General features: G+C 28.1%; 2 protein-coding genes across 10 annotated transcripts in view; both read left to right on the forward strand.

Moving 5' to 3' along the window:
* Sumo (Small ubiquitin like modifier) overlaps positions 1-8689 on the forward strand; it is a 29658-nt gene extending 20969 nt beyond the window's left edge. For all 4 annotated transcript variants that reach the window (XM_075372692.1, XM_075372691.1, XM_075372694.1 and 1 more), the window contains exon 3: positions 6515-8689. In XM_075372692.1, the coding sequence (XP_075228807.1) occupies positions 6515-6751 (237 nt within the window). In that variant the 3' untranslated portion in view covers positions 6752-8689. The remainder of the gene's footprint in view (positions 1-6514) is intronic.
* Positions 8690-18244: 9555 nt separating this feature from the next.
* Positions 18245-25131, forward strand: part of iPLA2-VIA (calcium-independent phospholipase A2 VIA) — a 135941-nt gene continuing 129054 nt past the window's right edge. For all 6 annotated transcript variants that reach the window (XR_012757359.1, XR_012757360.1, XM_075372800.1 and 3 more), the window contains exon 1: positions 18245-18603. Coding sequence is in view for 4 of the 6 variants with exons in the window: in XM_075372800.1 (XP_075228915.1) it covers positions 18401-18603 (203 nt within the window). In the remaining 2 variants the exon portion in view is untranslated. The remainder of the gene's footprint in view (positions 18604-25131) is intronic.

A 25131-nucleotide genomic window follows, 5' to 3' on the forward strand; every position in this document is an offset into this window, starting at 1 on the left:
AGAAATCTCTTGTAGAGATATCTTTGACACTTTTAACAAGCAATCCAAATTTAAAATTAATTCCAAGCACTGTGTACAAAATGCTTAAACAAAATTCAAAACCCACAAGATATACAAAAAGTGAACCGGAATGTCTAGATATATTTGAGCCTCAATGTGTTATAGTCAAGTCTGTGAATAAAGCTTGTTCAGAACTTGGCATTTCCTCCGTTAAGGTTAAAAAATTAACGAGTAGTGCAAAGAAACCAATTTTAAAAAATAAAGTTACAAAAATAGCCAAGTCTGTAAACAATTCCTTCGATTTAAATATTTCTACAGAAGAAACCAGTTCAGTACCACAAAATTAGGATTTAGGTAGGAAATGAAGAATTAATCATTAAATTAAAGAATAAAATGAAAACAGTTACATCAATTCAGGAAAAAATTAATATTTTAAGTTTATTACCAAGCAGTTGGAGCATTCAAAAAGCGTTTAGTGTCAGTCGTTATGTAGCCAGCATGTCACTCCAAATAATTAGTTAAAACAAGTGGAATTTTGCCACACATTGGCAAAAAGAAACCCGGTCACATAATTGATGAAAATGTTATTAAATGTGTCCAAGATTTTTACCAGAATGATGCCAAGCAAGAAGGATTGTGTCTCTGTTAGTATTGATACTCAAGGACATTAGTGTTCCTAATTTCTTTATAGGTTTACTAAAGCCAAAATGTGAAAATTATGTCTGCTGCATATATGATGGCAAGTGGCGGTTAAGATAAGTCATTAAAATCAAAATACATGAAAATGAGGAATATCGAATACACTTTTATTATCTGCAGGGTCCTGGTACTTCATTCAAGAAACCATTGAAGGATAATCGAGCATGGGTTTAACTGGAAAATATTTTAAAGATTCTCACGCCATCAGAGCTTTTTGTATCAACTACTGGAAGAGAACACAACATTAAACCGAAGATGAATAAGAACTTGTTAGTTCTACTGAATAAAAAAGTAGCAGGAGCAGTACTTTATGTTAGTTAAGTTTCTTATCAAAATGTGCAACATTTATTCATTACTTCCATTAGCAGGAGTAAAATAAGGTAAAAGAGAATTGAACAACTTGTTAATGTATTTGAATTGTTTATCATTTTGAAAATATTATTTATCATTCTGTAATTGGCTTTTATTAATTAACAATTTATTCATTCTAATGATTTTAGTTGTAATCATTATAGTCTGAAAAAATTATATTGCTTATGGTTAGAAAGAACACTATTTTTTTAGTGGTTTTGTTGACTTCTTTACTCGACAACCCCTTTGGGTAACAAAATAAATTTTATATGGTTTTAAAGTACATAAAAAGTACTTACTGCTGTAAACAATTCAGATTTTTGCCACATGTTCCACGTGTGGTTTTTGGGCCCAAAAATGAGACATTTTCAAAATCTTACGATTTGGCAACCATTTTTTTTTTTTAAAGAAGGACACTGGTAACAGTCCAATTAAGTACTAGTTCCTAGCTAGTAAAGTTTTTTTTCTTGGAGGGCAAAAAACTCTTACGCATTATCATTGGCTGAAACCTAAGAGTTAAAAGGTAAAAAACAGGCCTGTTATCCTAAGCACTTCATTATTTCTTTTGGGCTCAAAATTAGAAAAAACAACAATTTGTAGACATAGCTTCAATAAACCTTACAAGATTTGGTTATGTAACTAAATGAATTTTGAGTACATAAAACAAAGTGGAAAACAATATGGAGTTTAACATAGATTCAAAACAGTCTCTTTATTAATTTTATTAAATGGTTATTTATATTTATTTATTTTATAAATATAATTTAACCAAACTTAACCTACGCTCACTTCGCTCGTAACCTTGACTAATTAACAGGACTGTTTTGATTATTTAAATAATAAATAATTGCAATAACTACTGAATTTATTAAATAAATACTCAAGAAATTACAGTATTAATTAGTCAAGGTTAGCGAGCGTAGGTTAAGTTTGGTTAAATTATTTTTATAAAATAAATAAATATAAATAGCCATTTATTAAAATTAATAAAGAGACTGTTCATTTTCCACCGAAATCCGATTGACTACTTTGTTTTTAAATAAAGCTGTAGCTGCGGTGGCATTAATACATAAGTACTTAAGAATGCTACAGCTCATGGAAAAAGTGACAAAAATGTATGATTTTACCTGTTGGCAAGTTAGAAAAGGCTGTTGCTCAAGAAAATGTTTTTTAAAATGTAAAAAAATATTTTTTGGCCACTACAAGGTGGATGGATATATCTAATATCATCAAAATAAAAAATAATGGTGCAATGATCATTTGTTAAATTAAAATGGAATGCCCCTGAAGTTGATCAGCTAGATGGATGATGTTCCATCAGTTGATGGAACAGCTAGATGCTGTTCCATCATAATTTTATATTTGCGCCCCATTCTCTGTTAAAAATCATTAAAAAATTTCTTTTATGTATGTAAGTTATAAAAAAAATTAATTTTGCCAAATAGTTATGATACAAAAACTGTGGGCGATAGAAAAATTGTGTTGGCATTTTTGAAATCAGCATAAAACATTACATTAGAAACTTAATAAAATTTTCATGTGCCAAAAACTTTATTTATTACTCTTAACTTTGGGTCAATCCATTTGAAGTGACCCAAGGGTGGTGCTTGACCAATTAAAAAAAATTGAAACTTACCCACTTGTTTCTTACGTATTTCAGGACCTTAAAACTATTTTTATTTAAGCAGTTTACCTGTGGCGACCATTTTTGTTACAGTGCACACGCCTATTTTTGTGATTGTAAGGGTTTATGGAAAAAATCACTATTAAAAAACTATTGGTCCTGGAAGGATGAAACAAAAAGCAATTTATTCATATTTTCTCAAGGTAAAAGATTGGTCCAGTGGTTTATTGACCCATCTCTCTTCTTTCTATCAGAAAATTACCAATAAATTTAAACATGAAAAACGATGAAATTTCACTTTGGTAATTTTTTGCAAGAGGTAGGAATGGCATACACAGTTTGAATAATTTTTTTTATATATAGATATATGTTAGTAGTTTTACCATAAATAATATTAATGATGATATACTACTTATCCCTAAAGTTTTATGAATTTTTGAAAACTAATTTTTTTTTTAAATTCAAATTTTGGTTTGACTTTGATAGGGCTGGTGATAAAAATCTCAAATTTGCAGAACTTGGTGGTTTGTAGAATGTTTATGGCAAGTGAAAAAGTTTTTTTTTTTGTATTGTACTAATAAAAAAGTAATAAACTCTTAAAAATCATGAAAAAGTGATAACCATTTTGACTCGCTAAATAAGTGCTCCAAGAGGGTTTCTTGTATTCTTGGCACTTTAATGTTTTAATACTTATTATTATTAGTTAAAGTAGTTTTGTTGAACCATTCAACTGTAATGTTCGTGTTATAATAATATTTAAGATTTCAGAGACTCAAAAAACTGTTTTGACTGCTGTTAAGAGTTGATACTAGAAGCTACCACAAGTATGTTCCTGTGTCAGAAGACATTTTAAGATGTTACTTTACTTCAGACTCCAAGGACTCTGCAGAACATCCTGTGTCAGGTATTATACCATTTTCACTTAAAGGAAAATGGCTCTATTGCTTGTGTGATCACTGGTGGATAGAAGCATGGTATATATTAACCTTGAAAATGAAGATGTGCAGGTTCATTTTTTTTCACTCGGCTGGACCACGTCCATCATTTCAAAAGTCTCAACAAGACAGTGTGGGTACCGATCTGCAAACTCTTGAGAAAGTTGACACCACTTGAACTAACTACAGTGACAGAGGGGTCGTTTTCACAATTTCAAGAGAATTTTCAGAAGAGATATCACAGCTGTTGGTGGTTAACCACACTAAATAATTACATTAAATAATAATTAAAATTTTACTACAATTTATTTTTTCTTTGATAGTGTTTATAAAAATAAATGTAAAAATAAAAATGAATTCTTGAAAAAAGATGTAGGCTGCTCATTGAAATCTCAGTTTGGGTAAGTTTTACGAGCATTTTTGAATCAAGATTGTATTAGGTTACTGATATTGGTTAAGTTATCATTAATCTATCATTAATAATTTTAAAAATATTGAAAACATCAACTTCAACAACATAGGGGCTAAATGTAAAAAATGTAAAGTGCAAAGAAGACAAGAAATCCCCTTGGAGCACTTATTAAGTCAAAGTGGTATCGCTTTTAACATGGTTTTCATGATATTTGAGAGGTTGTAACTTTTTTATTAGTACAATACACAAGAAACTTTTTTATTTGTCTTAAACATCTACAAAAACACTGTAAGTTGTGCAAATTTGAGATTTTTATCAGCAGCCCGATCAGAGTTATTTGAAGCCAAAATTTGAATTTTTAAAAAAAATTAGTTTTCAAAAATTCATATAAATTTACGGGTAAGTGTATCACCAATAATATTATTTATGGTAAAACTACTAACATATACCTACATGTAAAAAATAATTTAAACTGTGTATGCTATCCTTGTCTCTTGAAAAAATTACCAAAAGTGAAATTTCACTTTTTCATGTTCAGCTTTATTGGTGATTTTTTCATTCAAAGGATAGGTAAATAAACCACTGGACCATTCTTTTACCTTGGGGAAATATGAGTTAATTGCTTTTTTGTTTCATCCTTCTAGGACCAATAGTTTTTTTTAGTTATGATTCTTTTCATAAATCCTACAATCACAAAAGTAGGTGTGCGCACCATAACAAAATGGTCACCACAGGTCAACTGCTTAAATAAAAAATTTAAAAAAAATAGTTTTAAGGTCCTGAAACATGTAGGAAACAAGTGGATAAGTTTCACTTTTTTTAAACTGGTCAAGCAACCAAATTATGTTTTTTTGGGACATTTCAAGTGGATTGACCCCATTATGGTAATTACTGTGTATTATATATGCATTATTTTACATGAACATTGAAACACATTAATTTTTATACATTTTAGTTATTCTTTTAAATATGATAATTTTAACAAAATAACTTTTGGGATAAGGAATGCTTAGATTATAATTACGACCGACATATTATTGCTAGAAGTAATTTCCAAAAATAATAACTTCGTTGAAGATGTCAGTTGACATAAGTGATCACCAAGGCAAAAAATAAAAATTACAGTTAACAAATCGTGTAATTATCTCGAAATTTTTTTCAAAGATATATGATTTTCAGAAACTCATCAGAATATAATTATTTTGCCAAACTTCAGTATAGGTAATAAATCCTGTTTTAATTGTTGTCAAAAGATTTTGGTGGTAACCTAAGATTTATTTCATCAGTGATACCAATCTGATTCAACAAACTATAAATTACCATTAATCGTTTCAAGAAAGACAACGTATTTAAAATATATGACATCAAAAAGGTTTCTACAAAAAGTTTCTAAAAAAGATTCAAAAAATTCATTCATTATTGGATCGGATAAAAACCAGCAACTCCTGAATAATAGAAAAATGTCAGTGTACTGATTAAAGTAAATAAAAGTACATGATATTTTTTTTTTTTAGAAATAAAAGTCCCCTCCCACTTAAAGAAAATGATTGTGCGTTAAAAAAAATTACTGAGATTTATATCTGAAAGTATACAGAGTGTAGTAAATTATATATACAGTTTCAAAATTATTTCCTCAACTTTAGTTTACCCAAATTTCAGAAATAAAGTATCCCAAACATTGTTCAGTAGATTTAACTTCATCCTTCTGTGGTATTTCAAAAATGATTATTTATTATGAAAAATGTCACTTATATCATAAGAAAATGAATTTTGAATTGTGCAAATGTTATAAAAAAACAACTAGCAGTAATGTAAATAAGTCCAGTGATGATGACATATATGTTAAAAATAGGTTTTAAAATAAAAAAAATAATTTTTAAGTAAATCAAATTCTTCACATTCTGCTTTGGTGGTTCATTGATTTTGATGTGTAGTATTTCAGTTGAGGAAAGATGTATTTAAAAACGTGTGATAAAGATTTGTTGTTTTTGGGGTTTAATTTTTTTTTTTTTTATATATGAATCTATACTACTACACAATAGACAATAGTTGTAATTAAAGATTCACTGGTTAATTAACAAAAAATAGTTTTACTATCTTCCACCTATCTCAAGATGTGGCATTTACACTAAACCTCGAAAGATGAAGCCCAACAAGCTAATAATAAGGGTACAAAGGTATGAAAGATCTATTTAATCTATCCCTTTGTTGTTATTTGAACCAAAATAATATAGAAGATCTTGCAACAGCTGCCTTATGAAAATAGCAACAGTGCTATTCATTTGATGACAGATTCATTTCGGGTCTACTGATGCCACCATCAGAATTTATATTTTATATTTGCTTTCTTTCATAATAAATATTTCTTTTTATTTCAGTAGATGTGTAAATTTAGTGATGTTAAACTGGATGATTTATTTTTTCAAATCCCTTGCATATCCTTGTTAGTTATTTATTTATTTTTTTAATTTTCTCTTTCTTTTTTATTGATAGGGATTGGCAATGGCTGCTGTACGGTTTCGTTTTGATGGACAACCTATTAATGAGGCTGATACTCCTATGACACTTGAAATGGAAGAAGGTGATACGATAGAAGTATATCAACAACAGACAGGCGGTTGTGCTGATAGTTGTTGCAGTGGTAAAGGCGGTGGGAAATTAGTCCTGACGCAGGGAAATAAATCTGTATCAACTGATGCCATTGATACTACTGAATTTCACTATGTTTGATGTGGCTTACATTTATACTTTGTATACTGTGTGTATGTGAATTATATGATGATGTCGATTATAATAAAAGAGAAGAATAAGAAAAATGAAATTAAAAAATAATAGTAACAAAAATATTGTACTATTATTCTACTTGTATATTTTTTTTTAATTATTTGTTTGTATGTTTACTTAACGGTAAAAAAAAATAACTAAGACATTTGATTTATTTTCGTACAAGTCATGTATTATTCACATAATTAACATAAATATAATTAATAACAATTTCATTTTAAAATTGTAACTTAAAAAACCTTTGCTGTATGTGGTTGTAGATCTTTAAAATTATACAGGATTGATTGATTGATTGGTAATGTGAAATTTATAATAACACATTTTTTTAACTTCTTTCTGTTTAGATCACCTTCAGGATTGGTAGTGTCCTCAAGTCATTTATTACATGTTGTTTGTTCTGAATTGGTACAGTGTAAAAAAAATTGTATGTTAAAAGAAAGCAGTTATATAGATTTAAGTTATTATTTTTAGTTTTTGTAGTTATGTTTTCAGTTGATTTGTTCAGTACAACAAAAATATTTGTATCTTAGCCTGAATGGCTATTTTATAATAATTTGCAACTTTAGAATATTTATGAAGATTGATTATTGATTTCTGCCGTATGTAAATTTCTTAATCTTTTTTAAAACTTTTCTTTTATAAGAAATATATAATGGTTATAAAAATAAAGAAATTTTATTAGCAAAATTTTCCTGTAATTGAAATCTTTTCTTTGGTACATACATTCTAAGACTTTTTTGATGTTTTCTGTATGTTAAATAGAAAAGATAAGTAAGAAAAAGATTATATATAAATGAAGATATATATATAAATGAAATGTTTTAACAATTGCCACTTTGGAATAATATTATATTAAAAGAATAAGCAAAGTAGGTGGAAGGTTTTACTATTTTTTTTTTTTTTTTTTTTTTTTAAGTAAAAAATGATTTCTTTTAATAGAAAAAAGAAAAGAATGATGAATAATGTTTCTGAAATGTGAAATGAAATTATCCCTTTTGTTCAACTAACTGAAGATAAGTATTGCTATTGTTTTGTAGTACCCAAATTTTAAAATGAACCGTACAGCATCCCATCTGCTTTTGGTACATTCCAATAGGGCTTTCACATGGTCCACAGTGAATATATATAAGTAGGTGGGGTCCTCACTATAGCCAATGTAAATTTAACAAACTGTTCTGTTTGGATAATTTAGAACATTTTTTTCTTTGTCCATCAGCAGTTTACGGCTACATCTTTGAATGTGATGTAGGTTCCAGCTTAGACTATCGTGTTAAAATTTTTTACATTTGACTGCAATGTTAAGAAAAAATTTGGTGAGTGACGCGTTGATAATTTACTATGGCAACTTTATTTAATATGTACTCATTTTTTAATTCATTTCAGTGGCAAAGAAAAATATTCATTTGTATCTTCACTATTAATTTTTAATAAAGCTTGATTTGATTTTTAAAAGTAGTTAAATTATGTGATAGTTTTTCTTTAATTATCTATAATATTAAACTGATGGATATTTTTTTTATTATGTTTTGAAGCAAGATTTGTTCATATAAAGAAATGTCTAAAATGAAAATACTTCACAAAATTAATATGTATATATCATTGTATGTTTGTTCTTTTTTTTTAAGTTTAGGTTTATTCTTTAAGTTAACACCTATTAATAAATTTATAATTTTTCAATATGCAGTTTTTATATTTTTTTATGTACTTTTTTATTAGAAAATCTTATTTATTACCATAACATGTTGATTGAAAGTAGTTAAACTTCCATGTTGTAAAGGAATGAAAAATGAAATCAGTACATATGTTTTAACAGAAAAAATAAATATAGTTCATGAATTTGATATTATTTCCATCAGTTTTTTATAAATAAAAAATTTTAGTTAATTTAATGTTTTTCTTTACCTGTTTTTCTGCATTAATTAACATTGGTTTTAAAAACTGTCCTCCATATTGCAGTGTCCATAATTTTATTTTGTGTGCTTATGTAACATTTTATTTTTTTATAGGGGATTAATTAATTCACTTACATGGAAACTTCAGCTCTATGCTTGAATATTTTGTGTAAAATAAGATGTTAACATTTTATAGTAAATGAACAATATCTAATCTGAGCAGGTTCAACCCAAAACCTGGATCAAAGGTTGACACTGAAAGCGAAGCTAGTCCTTGATATGTTTGAAAGATTATTTGCACATGAAATAAGTCTTTACAAAAAACATTTACTTATCCTTTAAAAATTATGTAGCTGACAATAAAAAATGGATATTAAAATTAAGCCAGTCCTTTTCAAGGTTTAGTTAGTTCCACTGCTAATTTTTTTTTACTACCTTTTTGTAATAAATTTTTGTTTTGTGACAGTGAATTAAAATTTTTGTGTAATTCATTAGCCATATTGTTAAATTTGCATCATTTTTGAACCGGTTATGAATAATAAAACTGTTTTTATAGGTGTTCATAGTTAATCCATTAGCTTATATGACAAGCTGTTATGAAACTGACAAACTATTTTTCAATGTTTCCCACCACTATTGAGCCTCTTACTGGAAGTGCAATAATCTTTACATACTGCTGTTGTAGAGATTGGCCACCTATGTCATTAGTAGTTTTGTGATTTCACTTTGTAGTGGAATGTTTTCATAAAAATACTAATCACTAAGACATTAAACAAGCTAGGAATAGGTATAAGTTGCAGAACAGAGTCTACTTTCTGCTCAGAAATCGTGTAAACTTAGGTTTAAAGCCTTATAAAAAACAAACTATCCACACAATCTTCAAACAGATCATATAAAAATTTACATTACCATAAGTGGGAAAATCACTTACAGTTTATCACTCAATGATACTCTTTTGGTTGGACCTGTAGTTCAACAAGATCTAATTTCCATTTTGCTCAGATTTAGAATCCACTATTATGTCATTACCTCTGACATAGATAAAATATATCATCAGAAATTAGTTAAATCTAGTGATTTACAACGAATACTCTGGTGTGATTCTCCAGATCAGGAGAATTATGAGATTATGAATTACGTATGGGACCACCGCATGTGCACCATATTTGGCCACACTGTATAATTCATATTGCAAATGAAAATGAATTTCCACTTGCACATAATTCAATTTGAAATAAATGTTGATGACCTCATAACCGGTTCAGATGATTTTAATGAAATTATTCAATTAAAAATTGATGTTTCTAAATTATTGAATCAATATGGATTTCCTGTACATAATTGGTTTTCCAGTAATAACATAATTTCTACATATGAACACAATACTTCCATTCGTTCAGATCAAAAACAGAACTTATGTACTGTGTAGGTGTTTTATAGAATAATTCCTCAGACAAATTACTTTTCCAAACTACTCGTGCCATTGATTTTAAAAAATACACTAAAAGTAATATTCTCTCCATCATAGCAGGTGTATTTAATCCTTTTGGACCCATTGGTCTTATTGTTTTCTCACATAAACATTTTATGTAATCATTGTAGCAATTTAAAATTAATTGGAAGCAAACATTACCCGATATGTTACTAACACAATGGTTCAATTTATACAAGCAGTTGCATTTAATTGATTCCATCAGAATAAATCATTCCATCAAACCCCAATATTGATAGTAGAATTAATTCTCTTCAAATACATGGATTTTCCTATTCAAATGCATGGCTGTTGTATTTACATAAGAACTGTATATACTAATATTACAATTTCATCTAACTTACTCATTTTAAGTCAAAATTGGCACCCTTAAAATAAATTATACTTCCAAGACTTGAACTTTGTGGTACTTTATTACTTAAGTCGTTAATTATTTAAGTTTATCAATGCCTAAACATACAATTTGACAAAATCAAAAATGTGATATATGAACAGATGAAGTTCAGCGCTGGTTCTCAGTAGTCACTCTTGTTCGGTTCCAGCTAGTTGCCTATAAATGGCAATCGCATTCAGTAACAGTTCCAGTTCATAATTCAATTATAATAAATTTAATAATATATAAGGAATTGATAATAACATCAGCTTATGACTAATTATTTAAGAATCACCACCGAACTTCATCTGTTCTCACATCACATTTTTGGTCCGTCCTTCAGCTGCAGATATCTTTGGAAATTTCAAGGTACATTTTTTGGCCATCCATCTGCAGAGAAACATCATTATCAACATTCAAGAATTGTACTTTTTAATCAGAACTGTGATAATTTAAAATACGCCATTCAAGAATTAACAAATTTGGTCTTAGTGCGGATATAACTACAACCGTTTAACAAACTTCATACAACCAGGGATTATAACAACTATATCTGCAGTATTATTTATTGTAACCTCTTTTAATTTATTATCACATTTAATCATTATTGTAATATTTAATATTTCACATTATCAAGTTTTTTCAGTCGTTACATTAATTTAATACTATTATGGAAGAGGAACAATTAATTAAACAAAAAATGTTTAGTAAAAGCTTCAATAACTAGGATTGGAACATTCACTCAGAATTATGATGCTGTACAAGATGATACTGCCACCTTGCGATTGAGTTAAAAAAATCTTCTTGATTTGCAAGACAGATATAACAGCATTCAATCAGAACTTGAACTAAATTACGATATGAGATTTTAACAAGATTTGTGTTTCATAGAATTAAAATTTTTTTTAGATAATAGTTAAAAATCATTTAATCAAGAAGTTAGTCCCATTGTAACAATTACAGCCAATTAATATACCTGTATCTAGAGGCAATGTGTTGTAGTGGCAGCACTATTTTAATATATTTATTGATTTAGTTCATAAAAGAGATGACTTTACTAATATTCAAAAATTACACACATTCTTCTTTGAAGTATGAAACTTTAAATATCATTAAAAATTTACCATTAACATATGAAAATTATATTAGAATTGTTAAAATCATGATTTGAAATAATTTTGAGGGTAAGTAAATTATTATTCGCAATTTAGTTATATTTTTGTTTATGTTGATAATACTGTCATGTTGTGTAGATGATGCACGCGTGGTTTAATTGTTATGTCTGTGCAGCTTTGATGCTGCTAGGTTAGTTCCATTATCACTGCCCTGCCGTTAACCATGGCTGCTCCGCTTTCTGTTTGCACCAAAGAAGAGCAACGTTCAGTGATCTGTTTTTTGTGGTCGGAAGGTGTATCAGAGGCTGAAATTCATCGAAGACTTTTGGTAAAATACGGGGACAGTGTGTTGCCACAACAGAGTGTCTACAAATGGATTGAAAAATTCAAAAATGGTCGCACAACGAAGGAGCCGGACGACCGTTTACCGCCACAAATGAGGAAAACATTGAGCGTGCATGTGACATGGTTTTCTTAAACAGACGAGTAACTATTGATGAAGTGGCACATCTTCTGCAAATTAGTTCACGGTTCTACCTATGAAATCATCTACAACAGACTTGGGTTTCATAGTCGGCGCAAGATGGGTCCAAAACTCGCACAGTTGCATAAACATATGCTTGGACATCTGCCAAAAACATTTGGATCGCTATGGTAACGAACAGGACATCTTCTTAGACAGAATCATCATTGGTGACGAAACATGGATCCATCATTACAAGCCGGATACGGCAGAGTATGGAATGGAAACATACAAATTCGTCCTGCAAAAATAAAATTCAAGACCCAACCATTCGCAGGAAAACTGATGCTTACGGTTTTTTGGGACTCACAAAGCCCAGTACTGGAACATTATGAGGAAAGGGGCATGACAATAAACAGTGCGCGTTACAGTGAGATGCTTACTACCAACCTGAAGGATGCAATTGGAAGCAAACGCCGAGGACTGCTGTCAAAAAGTTTGTGTTGTTGTATGACAATGCCCATCCACATACTGCTGTTATTACATTTATTATACATAGTTCTTGTGTTTTACTGATACATTTAATTAAAAATAAAAAAATGTGTACAGAACTATAAATTTATTATTTGCATACAAACAATACACACTTATTTTTATATATTCAGTTCATTAGCAAATATTTTGACTTAATTCTGCTAATATGTATTTTTTTTTTTTAACTATTGTTTTGAGTTTTGTGTTAAATGACAATTTCATCTAATTCTTTAGTTCAGTTAACATGTAAGAAATTTTTATTATTTATTACATTTAAAAAACGTTTAGAACTATTTAAATAATGTATCTATAATGAAAAAAATGTTTTAATTAAAACGTTATTACAGTATGTATATACTTTTGTGGAGAAACCTCCTCCGTACAAAAAAAAAAAAAACATGGAAATTAAAATTTACTATATGGGACATATTTGCCACTTATACAATATACAATAAAAATTAAATTGGTCCTTTAAAAAGGTATACAAAAAAAATATTTCTTAGAAGCTACTCCTAAATGCTTTTTAACACTTTGAGTGCCACCTATACAGGAAGTAAAACGATTTTAATGGCCAATTTTTTGTTCTCATATAATTTCATTCAGTATCACAAAAAAAATGTATTAGTAATGTTGAGTAAAAAATACGTTTTTAGCGATTGTTTTTTTGTGTGATGACGCATTGGCTTCATGCGGCCAGTAACAGTTTTCCATCACAATGATCCGCGGTTGATTAGCGCTCTGCGAAAATATGTTGGTATCTGATTGCCTCCCTTCATAGTCTACCCTCTTGTGAAAAAAATTAAGAGTATATAAAGAGATTAATTAATTCATATTAATGTGAGCAGGTTGTATAATTTGGACAGCTTGTCATTCATGTTATGCATGCTGCATCTTCCACTGAATTTCTTTGCCTTGCTCCACTTCTCATAAGTCATCACTATCACTGTTGGCACTTGTTTAATTTTCAATCTCTGACACTTCTTCACTGTAGTAAATTGCTATCTTTTTTTGAACTTCACTCTGTTTTATTTGATTTACCATACTTATTCTGTTCCATATAAAACAATGAAAATCAGACTGAATTGTTTGCTGCTGTATTTATAGTGCCATGACTGTTATACGTGTAACTGGCATGTCCAGATTCATGTTGAAACTTATATAATTCACAGTTATGTAAAATCTATTGTTTTCCTGTTTAGCCTCTGGGAATCATTGTCGGGTATTACTTCAGAAGACGATATGTATGAGTGTAAGTGAAGTGTAGTCTTGTACAGTCTCGGGTCGACCATTTCTGAGATGTGTGGTTAATTGAAACCCAACCACCAAAGAACACCGGAAACCACGATCTAAGTTATGTAAACATATTCAGTTACATAATGCTTTTTAATAAATCATTTGAATAGTGTTTCATAATTAGTGATTATGATGTGCAAATTCAGACATATCAAACTTCCAAGCAAACAGGGACATTAACACTCTACATACACAACCGCATATCCCCAACCCATCTCATCTTCATTGGGTAAAACTGTAATATAAAATACTTACTAGATCATATTGACCCACAGTAAATTAGTTCAAAACTAAAAAATAGGGCAATATTAAAAACAGGCTAAAATCTTCAGCAAAAAGAAATTACAGGATAAAATATTTTCTTGACCAAAACAGAACAGCAGGGTTAATTAATCAAGATCACTTTATAAAGTAGATTTCTCTGTTGCAGTTTCATACAGTATGTGCTTTTCTCAAGTATTATAAATTTGATTTAAGAACTACAAATGTATGAATCTCAGAATCAAATTTTATGTAGAGCATAATAAAGATTTCAGCACTTGCGATACAAAATTTAGAAATAAAATTTGATGAAAACTTGATAAAGAACAATTTAGATAGAATATATTACTCAATTAGATGCTTATTATTTGAAAGTTAGGGTTTCATAATTTTTTTTTAACACCGACTGATAATGTGTCATACTGAACTCTAGCGAGACTGATGACACATCAAATGTCTATGATATTTTATAATTTGCTCAAAAAGGTCCTATAGCATAAGGAAGATAATGTCAATATTTTGAAAGTAAATTGTTTATAGTTACAATCAAACATTAGTTTTTCTTGGCTGTCTGAATAATTATCGCATGAAAAACCTTGAAAACAGTGAACTTCTAATTTTAAAGTTTAAAATAGTAGGCTTGTGTGTATTATGTTTCTTTCAGAAAACCAACCAGTAATATTTTTTAGAGCATGCAGCAGTTTTCATATTAGTTGTTAAGAATTAGCAAACCAAAAAACTGAAATAACTTGCATGTAACACTGATTTTACATTCTAATATTATATTCATAAATATTAAAAAAAAGTAACAGATCTAAAATTGACCTGAGGAACTCTTAAGCATAATTTTTTTATTTCCGATGTAAATGAACAAATTTCATTGACTATAAGTAGCAAATAATTTGATGAAGTACATTGCAGATAAAAATGTACAATTCTAGTGCTTTGTTAATATTACAGTAATGAATCAATAACTCAAGTTATCAAAAATTTAAATCATTAGTTTGTCCTTAATACGTACTGCAATCCATGTTATATATTTATTTCTTGCACAAGAATCAGTTGGTTGCCATATGAAATGCATAGAATAAGTGAAATCTATTTCACAAAAAATCCATACTTTTGTATACTGTACTGAATTCATCTTGATTTACTAATTAGACTTAATACATTATTTTAATTATTCTTCAAATCTAATATTTAAATAGCTACACTTAATTATAATTCATACTTATCCATTACTTAAATCTTTAACCATCTGAAACCTGTTATCCATTTATGTTTCAGTTTCTCTTATTTATGGAATTTAGGTATCTTAAAGGGAACTTACAAGATTGATGTTATTTATAATCACTTCCTTGACTAGATACAGTTTCATCTACCCAGTTCATTGTTTAACTTTATTGCAATAATGATATGATGTAATATTACATTTACAGTGTTTTATATTTACAATATTCAAAAAGAGGAACTAGGTTCAATATTGCTTTAGTACAACAATATAATTTATATAAAAGTAACTGATTTTAGCATTATAAAATAGTATTATTTTATAGTACTAATTTGCATTTAATGCAAATAATCATTCTTTTAAGATCCGGAGGAAATAGTTGAACACCTTACATTCTTTCATGTTCATAGGTAACCTACTGTATACTTTTGGAGCAAAATAGGATAAAATATTTTGTACATTTCAATTCTCTGCTTAGGTAATAAATAATTATTTGGAAACTGAAAATTTGTTCCAGTTACCATTAACAATACTTCTGCTATAAATATAAAGTATTTTCAATATATTAAAAAAAAGTTGAATGCAAAATGTTTTTTTAAATACTACACGATTATTTTTTGAAAAACAAAAGTGTAATGTTAAATAAATATACCCCCTCCAGTATACAATACCATATTATGCTTTAATGAATCAAAATCTTAAATGTTGCATTACATTAAATTATTAAGATTTAACCAATTTTATTAAATATAAGAAATAAAATTGTAAATATTACACAAGTTGATAATCATTTCAGAGGTTTGAAATTGGTGATGATACTGTCTAAGGATAAAAGAAAATTATGTTGAAATGCCAGTTCCCATTTATAAATATGGATGAAGCTGTAAAACCCATGAGATAATACAGATTGATGGGAATGATACTGAGCATCCTGAAGCTTCCGTTGTATTAGAGAATTTGCTAGTTAGGAATGAGTATCAATCTGTACACTCATACTTGAAGTAGTTGTATCCTGATGGAACTTGAAAAGTATAAGATCTTGCATCGACAATGTTTTAAAAATGGTGCATCAAACATGTAAAAATTATGGCTTTTAATTATATATTAATGATAGAGGCCTATGAAATGTGGAGAATGGTGAAAGTAAGGTTGGCTGGAAAAATTTGAAATGAAGTCTTAAGATGAGTGAAAGTAAATTGGAATCTTGTGGTAAACTAGGTTGAAAGGCCATATTAAGATGACCAGGTTTAATTAATTTGATTATAGAGGGAGTTGTAGAAACTAAACATTGTAGATGAAGATGATTTGGAACAAATAAAAGAGTTGAGGATATAGGATATGGAGTTTAAAAGATGTGAACAGAAAGAAATGGAGAATAGAATTAAATGTTTCAACTGACTGATGCAAAGGCAAAAAGTGTATATTTTATGGAAACATTTTATTTATTGGTTAAAAATGGCTCAAATACCTTAGAAAGGTAATCATTAAATAGATGTATGTTAGTCTCATTAGAAAGTTCAGACCCCATGACCTTTTTAGCAAGGTGGTATATATATATATATATGTATTTATCACTGCTAGTTTCAGCTTTTATAATCTTCTATAGGAAGTAATCTGTTGATCAGGATGGCCAAACATAAAAAAGATTATGATTTATTTATTTTAACAACTACAGAATTATCATCCAGTCAGTCATTTATGAAATATTAATTTTTTAATGGGTGAAAAATGCCATGTCTCAGGATTTGAATCCAGAATTTATGGATAAAGGGCAGAAGCGCATCTATTGCACTATGTTGGTCGGCAGGGTGATCAATTGTGGATATGACTTCTAAATTACAAAGGAACTTTTCATGAAAAATTTTCACTGAATTATGCAGCTGTTTGTGACAACACAGAAGAGGGTGCTACATATTTAGCTCAAAAAATATTTTCATTAAGTACTTTTCCCTAAAATATTTTTAAAATGTAAACACTGGACTACGTAGTTTTATTCAAGTTATTTGCTGCTTTATCACCATCTTCATGTTGCTTCAATTGTATGTCTATGAGCAAAGGGTGGGTTTATTACTGTCCTATTCATACAGAGTCCTAAGGGATGTTTTAAAAAGAAGTTAAAATTAACTTGCATCTCTTTAATTGATCTGTTATTATAAATTTTATGGAAATTGTTTAATAGAGTTTAACTAAAATCTTCACTTATGAATGTGAAGATTTTAGTTAAACTCTATTAAGTTGCTGTTGCAACTTTAAATTAAAGTACAAAATTTATTTGACAAATACTGAATAATGTTAACATATTTTCAAGAATGGGATTAATGAAATAGTGATATATTGAGCTGTAAACAAGGTAGGTAAGTAGATAGTTTGATTGTAAAAAAAGTGGTAATGTATTTCTGAAAGAAACGTGTAGGATAAGGTAATAAAACATATATATACACTAAATATGACTGGTTTCTGATTCATGATTAAGTAATTAACAAATAAATAGTAATTTTTTTTTTTATTGGTTTGTATCTTATTATTATGGGTATTGTAAAAAAAAACTACAAAATAATTGTAAAAAGCATAGCATTCTAGTCACATTTCGTTCTAAGGGTTTTTTTTTTAAATATAGGATTAAAATTACTACAGAGGCTTGTAATAGGCCTGAATTGTGTTTTATTTTTGTGAATCTATTGCAGCAACTCTACTTTTTCTATTAATTGATGTTTTTTTGTTGAAATACATATTCAATAAAAATTCGAATGTTATTTCTTAATGTTGGCAATCCTGTCCTTAAACATTGTGGTTCACTTTGTGAAGTGATTTATAGAAGGAGGAAGATAATTACGGTTGTTGAAACATTGTTGAACCTCTATTTTAAAATAATGCATGTAGTTATTAATATAAATTATAGGTGCAATATCTTTATCGGAATTTAAATTAAAAATCGGCAAAAATGGCGTGGTATGAAGTCGCATCGGTTATTCGGAACATGTTAAGTTCCGTTTCAAACCCCAGTAAAGTAGTGGAAGTTCGACAGGATAAATATACAGATTGTGTGGTAAATTGTCGTGAAGAAGAAATGATTCTGTATCAAATGCCGACCGATGTGAAATATGAAATAGTTTTGCTTAGACCACACTCTGATCAAGCTTACAGGTCAGTACATAACATAACCCTACTTTTAATTAGAATGGAATTTTTTATTTTCAACTGTTGTGGCAGAGGTCAAGTAGTTTATTAACTGGATATACTGCAGTGTCTTTATTAAAGCATTTTATGTGCAGATTTTCATGTCTGGGATTGATGAAATAATGTAATATGTTGAGCTAGGAATGAGGCAGGCAGCTGATGGTTTTTGAGTATGCAAACATTAGTTTATTTAGCAACTATCAGAATTATGAGTAACGTATTTGTTTGAATTTTTAAATGTCTTCTACTAAATTATCTTAACTTCCAAATTTGAATAACCAGTGAAGTAGGGTTTGATGTGTACACCATCAAGCTGATCCATAGTAATGTTGAGTTATAATAATGCACGTTTTTGTAGTAGATAACATGTGGAATAGTGGTGTGTTCAGAATAAAAAATGTGACAGGAAAAAGCCACATTACATTTATCTTTACAAAATGACATTACCAATTTTTTAAAAAATGAACTGTTTTTATTATGGAAGAAGAAAATCTATGATTTCTTAGACAATATTTTGCAGTCTAGATGATATGGTTTTAAGGATTTTAAAAAATTCTAAATTTTATTTCTTACCTTTACAAAGATAATTTTTTGTTGCCCAAATTTGAAGTATTCATTGTCATATGCACATTATAGAAGAATTTGATACTTTATTCTTTAATAAGATTCAAAACTTATTGTGAAATCAGTATTGAAATGATACTTATTTTGTTACACAGCCATTTATTTTGTTTCAATTTTTTTATTTTAGTAATTTCAAATTATTTCTGCAAAGGAGTAAATGTGATTCAAATGAAATTTAATAGAAATTGCATATTATGTTAATGTTCACATTTAGTGATTTATTTAAAATTTAAGAAAAAAAGGTTTGTTAATATTGCCGTGATTGTATTTATAATATTTTTTGAAAAACTATTATATTAACTATCTATTTTTCCCATGTAATGTCATGGAACTCTATGACATGGCATATATTATTTTGAAATTAATTTTTTAAGTAGAGTACTTTCATCTCAGATATCTGCTTGTCAAGTTTAATGCAATTTCGGTTTATCATCTTAGAAAAAACAGTACTACGCATAATTATTTTTTCTTTCAAATAGACATGTGTCCAGTCTCGCTTACATGATTTAAGCTAAATCATTTAATATATTTTCATGAAAAATTATTTACCCATTTTGGAGTAGTTAGGTGATAATTTGGGGAAAATATGTGGTAATGATTTCAAAATGTATTAGTATCAGATTTGGAGATGGAAAATGACTAATGAGAGAAGAAAGAGCAGTACATTGAGGAAAATATCTGATAGAATGTTTGGACAGAAAAAAGTAGTAGTTATTGTACAGGAGATATCAAGAACTCTTATAATTTGTTTCAAAATTTGATAGAAATTTTATAAATATTAACAATAATAAGGCAATAGGGATAGACAGTATACTATTACAATTATTAACTTGTTCAGAAATAGCCAATTTGAATATGTTAAACAGATTAGTATGTGTTAATTACTAGACTGAAGAAGTGTTCTTAAATTTAAATAATTCTGATGTGGACACCACATGACTTCCTTTTATGCCTATAAAATTCCATATACACATTTTTTTAAAATGAAAAATGCATAAAATTTTATTTTATTAATCATTTCTGATATTTTTTTTATTGTTATTATTGAATTATTATTTATCATTTTTTTTTTTTTTTAGAGGTTAATAATTATTAATAAATCAATATATTTAAATTAAAAAAAAGGAGATTAAATCTGATTTGAATTGATGTGTCTTCCCCTACTAAGTCCAAATATTTCATTAATTAAAATTTTATTTATCTATTATTCTGGAACCAATGAAAATAAGCACCACATCACTAAAAAGCTCTCGATGAGGACTTGTTTGCAGTTAAGAAAAAAAATAAAAATCAAATTTTTTTGAATTTTGGGCTTTTTTGGACACTTTTGGTTCATTAAATTGCAATCAAAATGGGAGTTGCACAACTAGATGTTACAACTGTTCTAAATCCAAACATCCTATGACTGAACGTTTTTGAGTTATTTGAGATATATATATATATATGTATATATATGTACACACAGACGTCATGCCGAAACTAGTCAAAATGGATTCAGGTATGGTCAAATGAATAATGTATAAATTAAATTTCCCTTACCAACAATTTTAAAAGTGTAACTCCTAGTACTTTCAGAGCTGTTACTTCATCTTCAGGGATTTTCTGAAAGATGTTAATTTAAATTCAAATCAATAATTGTTTTTAAATTAAACTATTATATCTATAATAGATAATAATTGCAAACATCCTACAAACATGACATTACTGTCTTATTGACAAATGAATTAATTTCTTTACCGACTATTATGAACATAACAGTTTAATTTAAAAATGATTATTGATTTGAATTTAAAATTAGCACCTTTTAGAAAATCCCTGAAGATGGAATAACAGCTCCGAAAGTACTAGAATTTACACTTTTTAAATTGTTGGTAAGTGGAAATTTAATTTATACAATTGTATTAATACCAATGGTGCCAAATGCTTAGTAAAATAAAATGGATATTTCCGTTGAAATCTGAAAACCGTGATTTTTCACGCTCACAATATTTCTTTTACTTCATACAAGGAAGTAAAATCTAACATAAATAGTTACAAGTAATCACAAAAAACTTTATGCTGGAAGAGGTATTGGAGTCATATTTATGTTAAAAAATCTATTAAATACATTACAATAACTTTAAAACTCAAATTATGTTATTTCAGTTGAGTAGTTACATTTCTGTTAATATTTATTAATGCATGAACACTGTGTAGTGTTTATTATTAATTTACATGTAAATAAATACAGAGGCTCTCAAAAAGAAGTAGAAGAAATTTTAGGATATATTTTTTATTTGTTAAAAAGAAGGGAAAAGCTTCTTCAAAGTAAACAGTTACTCTGAAAATGCATTGTTTTCAAGTAATAGTTAAAAAGGCTTTGCCATTATTTCTAAAACAGTAGTACTATGAGACTCTTGGGACACAAATTATGGAATGAAATTGGTGGCTTTACATATCTTTAGCTCGAAAAATTAAAAGAAATTGAGTTCCAAAATTGTATTTTGAGCAAGGTTTTATACAGCTCAAAAAGGTTTTTTATCTTGTTCACCAAAATGAAAGATAAAAGAGAATTTCAATACTTGAAACCATTGGAGGCTTAGTTTTAAGACCAATTCTTTGCTATTATTTTCACCGGCAAAACATATTTAAAAATTTTTTACATTTATTTATGAGACTTTTTGGGTAAAAATCAGTTTGTTGCTTTCCACATTCATTCTTGCACATTCAATCATTCTTGCACCTGTGGTATATGCTAAGCATCTGATGGTGAATTGGTGTAGGAGGGGGTTGCATTCTTGAAAATAACAGTCTCATTATATAACCAGTTCCTGTGAAGAGTGAAGGCGTTGCTTGTACGGCTGAACATTATCTGCATTTTGGAGACTTGGTATTCTAATATTCAATTGTTTATTCAGCTCGGCAAAAAAGGCAATGGGAAACCACTTCACTCTTCATTTTCTCTTGTAACCCTGGAGTGGGGTGATTGTAATTAGTAGCGGAAATGGCTATACAACTTTCATGAATGAAGTATGTGAGGTTATTTATTTCATTGTATTACTTTGTTGAAAAATTCACACAATATATATAAGGATTTGGTATGAAAAATTATATCGATTACCTATCCTTGATAAATGAAAGGTATTTTATGAATATTTGGTATTTTTGGAATGAATAGCACAATAAATGAAAAATCAAAAGAAAAATTAACATTGTTTTCTAAATTTCAGTCGTGGCTCCATATAGCAATTTCTTACAGTGCATTCAGAAAATGGAATCCTTGAATGCAATTCTTTCTTGGTTTAAGTTATGTTTACATAGAGCTAAAATTTAGATAAATTTAAGTTTAAAGTCATTAAAAATTCAGACATTAGTAAAGGAAATCATTGATGTAAGACTAATGGTTCTAATGCATTAAAAAGTCAGTTCCTAAATAAATCAGACATAAGATGATTTGTTTGTTTTAATTTTGATAAAAGCAAATTATCAATCTATTATAATTATTTTATTTAATTACTTAAAAAATATTAATCATTATCTTAAGAGAATGAAAAAAATTAAATAAATTCCCCATTTAACTAGTTATTAGATTAAATAAAGTATAAGAGGATGTGGAAGAAGGATATTAGATTTACAAAAAGTGGGCATCTAAGTATACATGCATTTTACAGAAACTAAATGTGTATCCCAGTAATACGAGTTTCCTAAAAATGGATGAGTGTCTTTTATTAGTAAATGATGAATTATTTTTTAACTAGGTTAAACATATTTACATGCTGCAAATATGTTGATAATTTAAATTAATTAATAATGACAATGACTCATAACTTCTTGCTTGCATTCTCATTCCTTTTACATCTTCAACTACTTGTATCATGGAGTAAATTTATTTTGAAATATTAAATTGTATAGAAATAAAACATTTTGTTTGTTCTTATTCTAAATAATATAATTCTTATCATCTAATTTTAATGTTTACTCTCTTTCCCTCCCCCCTCTGTATGAAAAGTTTTGATGATATACTAGTTATTTTAATATTAGTTCTTTTAATCTACTTATGTATGTTATTGATAGTTAAGTTTGATAGCTTTGTTATTAAAAAAAAAGTATTCTTATTGACCTGGCCCTTGTATCAGATCATCTGTTAATTATTCTCTTCTGAATCAGTGCATGACTTGAACCCAATTATTGTTCACATCACTGCTTAATAGAAGTTCAAGGTGAACTCATGCTTTGTTTGTCATATTCATCACGTCTTATATCCTTCATTCATTGTTGTCTGAATCATTTTTAAATAATTAATTATTAACAATAAATAAATATAGAATAGGAAAGTTTAAAATTTGTAATTGTTTGTGTGTCCTTAATTAGTGCATTCTTCTAATGCTTAATATTAAAACTCTTCTATTCTGTATTTGTTAAAAAAAAAAAATAGTGAAGTACAGTATATTGGTTAAAATAATTGAAAAAAAAGAAAAGTTTTTAACCAAATTAATGTTTATCTATGAATTATATGTGTATATAATTGAATTATATTCTTATGTTATAATACTCAGCATTGAATAATTTTGAATTAAATGCTTATACGTTTTTGTTTACAATGTTAATGTTTTAGTAATCTTTTGTATGTAATTACTAACAAAATGCTTATACTTTGCTATGGATGTTAAATGTACAATGTTTTGATTATACGTAAATTTTAATAATTATAATACTTGAACAATCTTTATTGGTTATAAATTTTCAATATTATAACTACTGCTATTAAAAAAAAAATATTTCACTTCTCATTCAGTTTTGATGTACATACTTCTAAGAACTGATTTAGTAAATCTTGATAGTATACTTTTATGTTAATCTTTGAACACCATTAAACATTTGATAGAAATGGTTTGTAGTAAATAACCTTTTCCAATGTAGGAGACTTTAATGGTAGCATTTATTTGAGGCACTGATATTGAGTAGCCATCTTCTTTAAGATAGAGTAGAAGAATATTGTACCGGATTCTGAAACTGGATCTCACTGATTCACTGCAGTTACGAGTATTACTTTCTCTATTCAGTAACGTAATGTTCTTTCGTCAAATATTTGACCGACAAGATGACACAACCTTGTTAACAGTGAGGTTTTTGAAACATCGTTTGTGTGATGGTAGTTTTGTCATCTGTAGCTACCACTTCAGACTGTTCAGTTTTGCTGGAATGTTGTCAATTATAATATAAAGTGTTTAACATAGTGTTACAGTCATGTGGTATTCTTTGCACTTGTCTAATAAACATAGGTCTGGAAACACTTTTTTTTTGAGTTATGGCAAGTAAAATATTTCACCGGGATTTCAGCTCTTATAAAAAGAAGCCCTACTGTAATTTTTGGGACCCAGATTAAGGAATAAAGTTTATGGTTTCTTATGTAATATGAGCTGGGAAGTAGGATGTAACAGGTCACAGAACTGTAACTCCTGTAGTTTTTAAGATATCTGACATAAAGCACAAAATTTGGTGTCAAAAACAATTTTTTTTTTTAAGTTTGAAGTACAATAGTTTTGTTAAATGACTAATAAATGCGGAAGATGTGTAACAAAACTGTAGAGAAAATTAATGTAAATAGAGCCAATAAAAAGTAAATAAAACCTTTTGAAAATCAGTTTTTTTATTGAAGTAACTGATGAAAAATACACAGAAAAACATATTCTTTCGGTATTTAATAAAAAAATTTTTTTTAAAAACAATAAACGCTAATTACTGAAAGTAATTTTGAAAGAAATAAGAGAATTATAAAGCAATACTTTAGCTGTGTATATTCAACAATTTACACAGGTAAAACAAAATAATTATATAAACAAATAAATTGAAATGTATTTTACTTTAGAAATATTTAAAAAAAAAATTGTT

Source organism: Lycorma delicatula, chromosome 8 (genome assembly GCF_047948215.1).
Source record: "Lycorma delicatula isolate Av1 chromosome 8, ASM4794821v1, whole genome shotgun sequence".
NCBI classification, from domain to species: domain Eukaryota; kingdom Metazoa; phylum Arthropoda; class Insecta; order Hemiptera; family Fulgoridae; genus Lycorma; species Lycorma delicatula.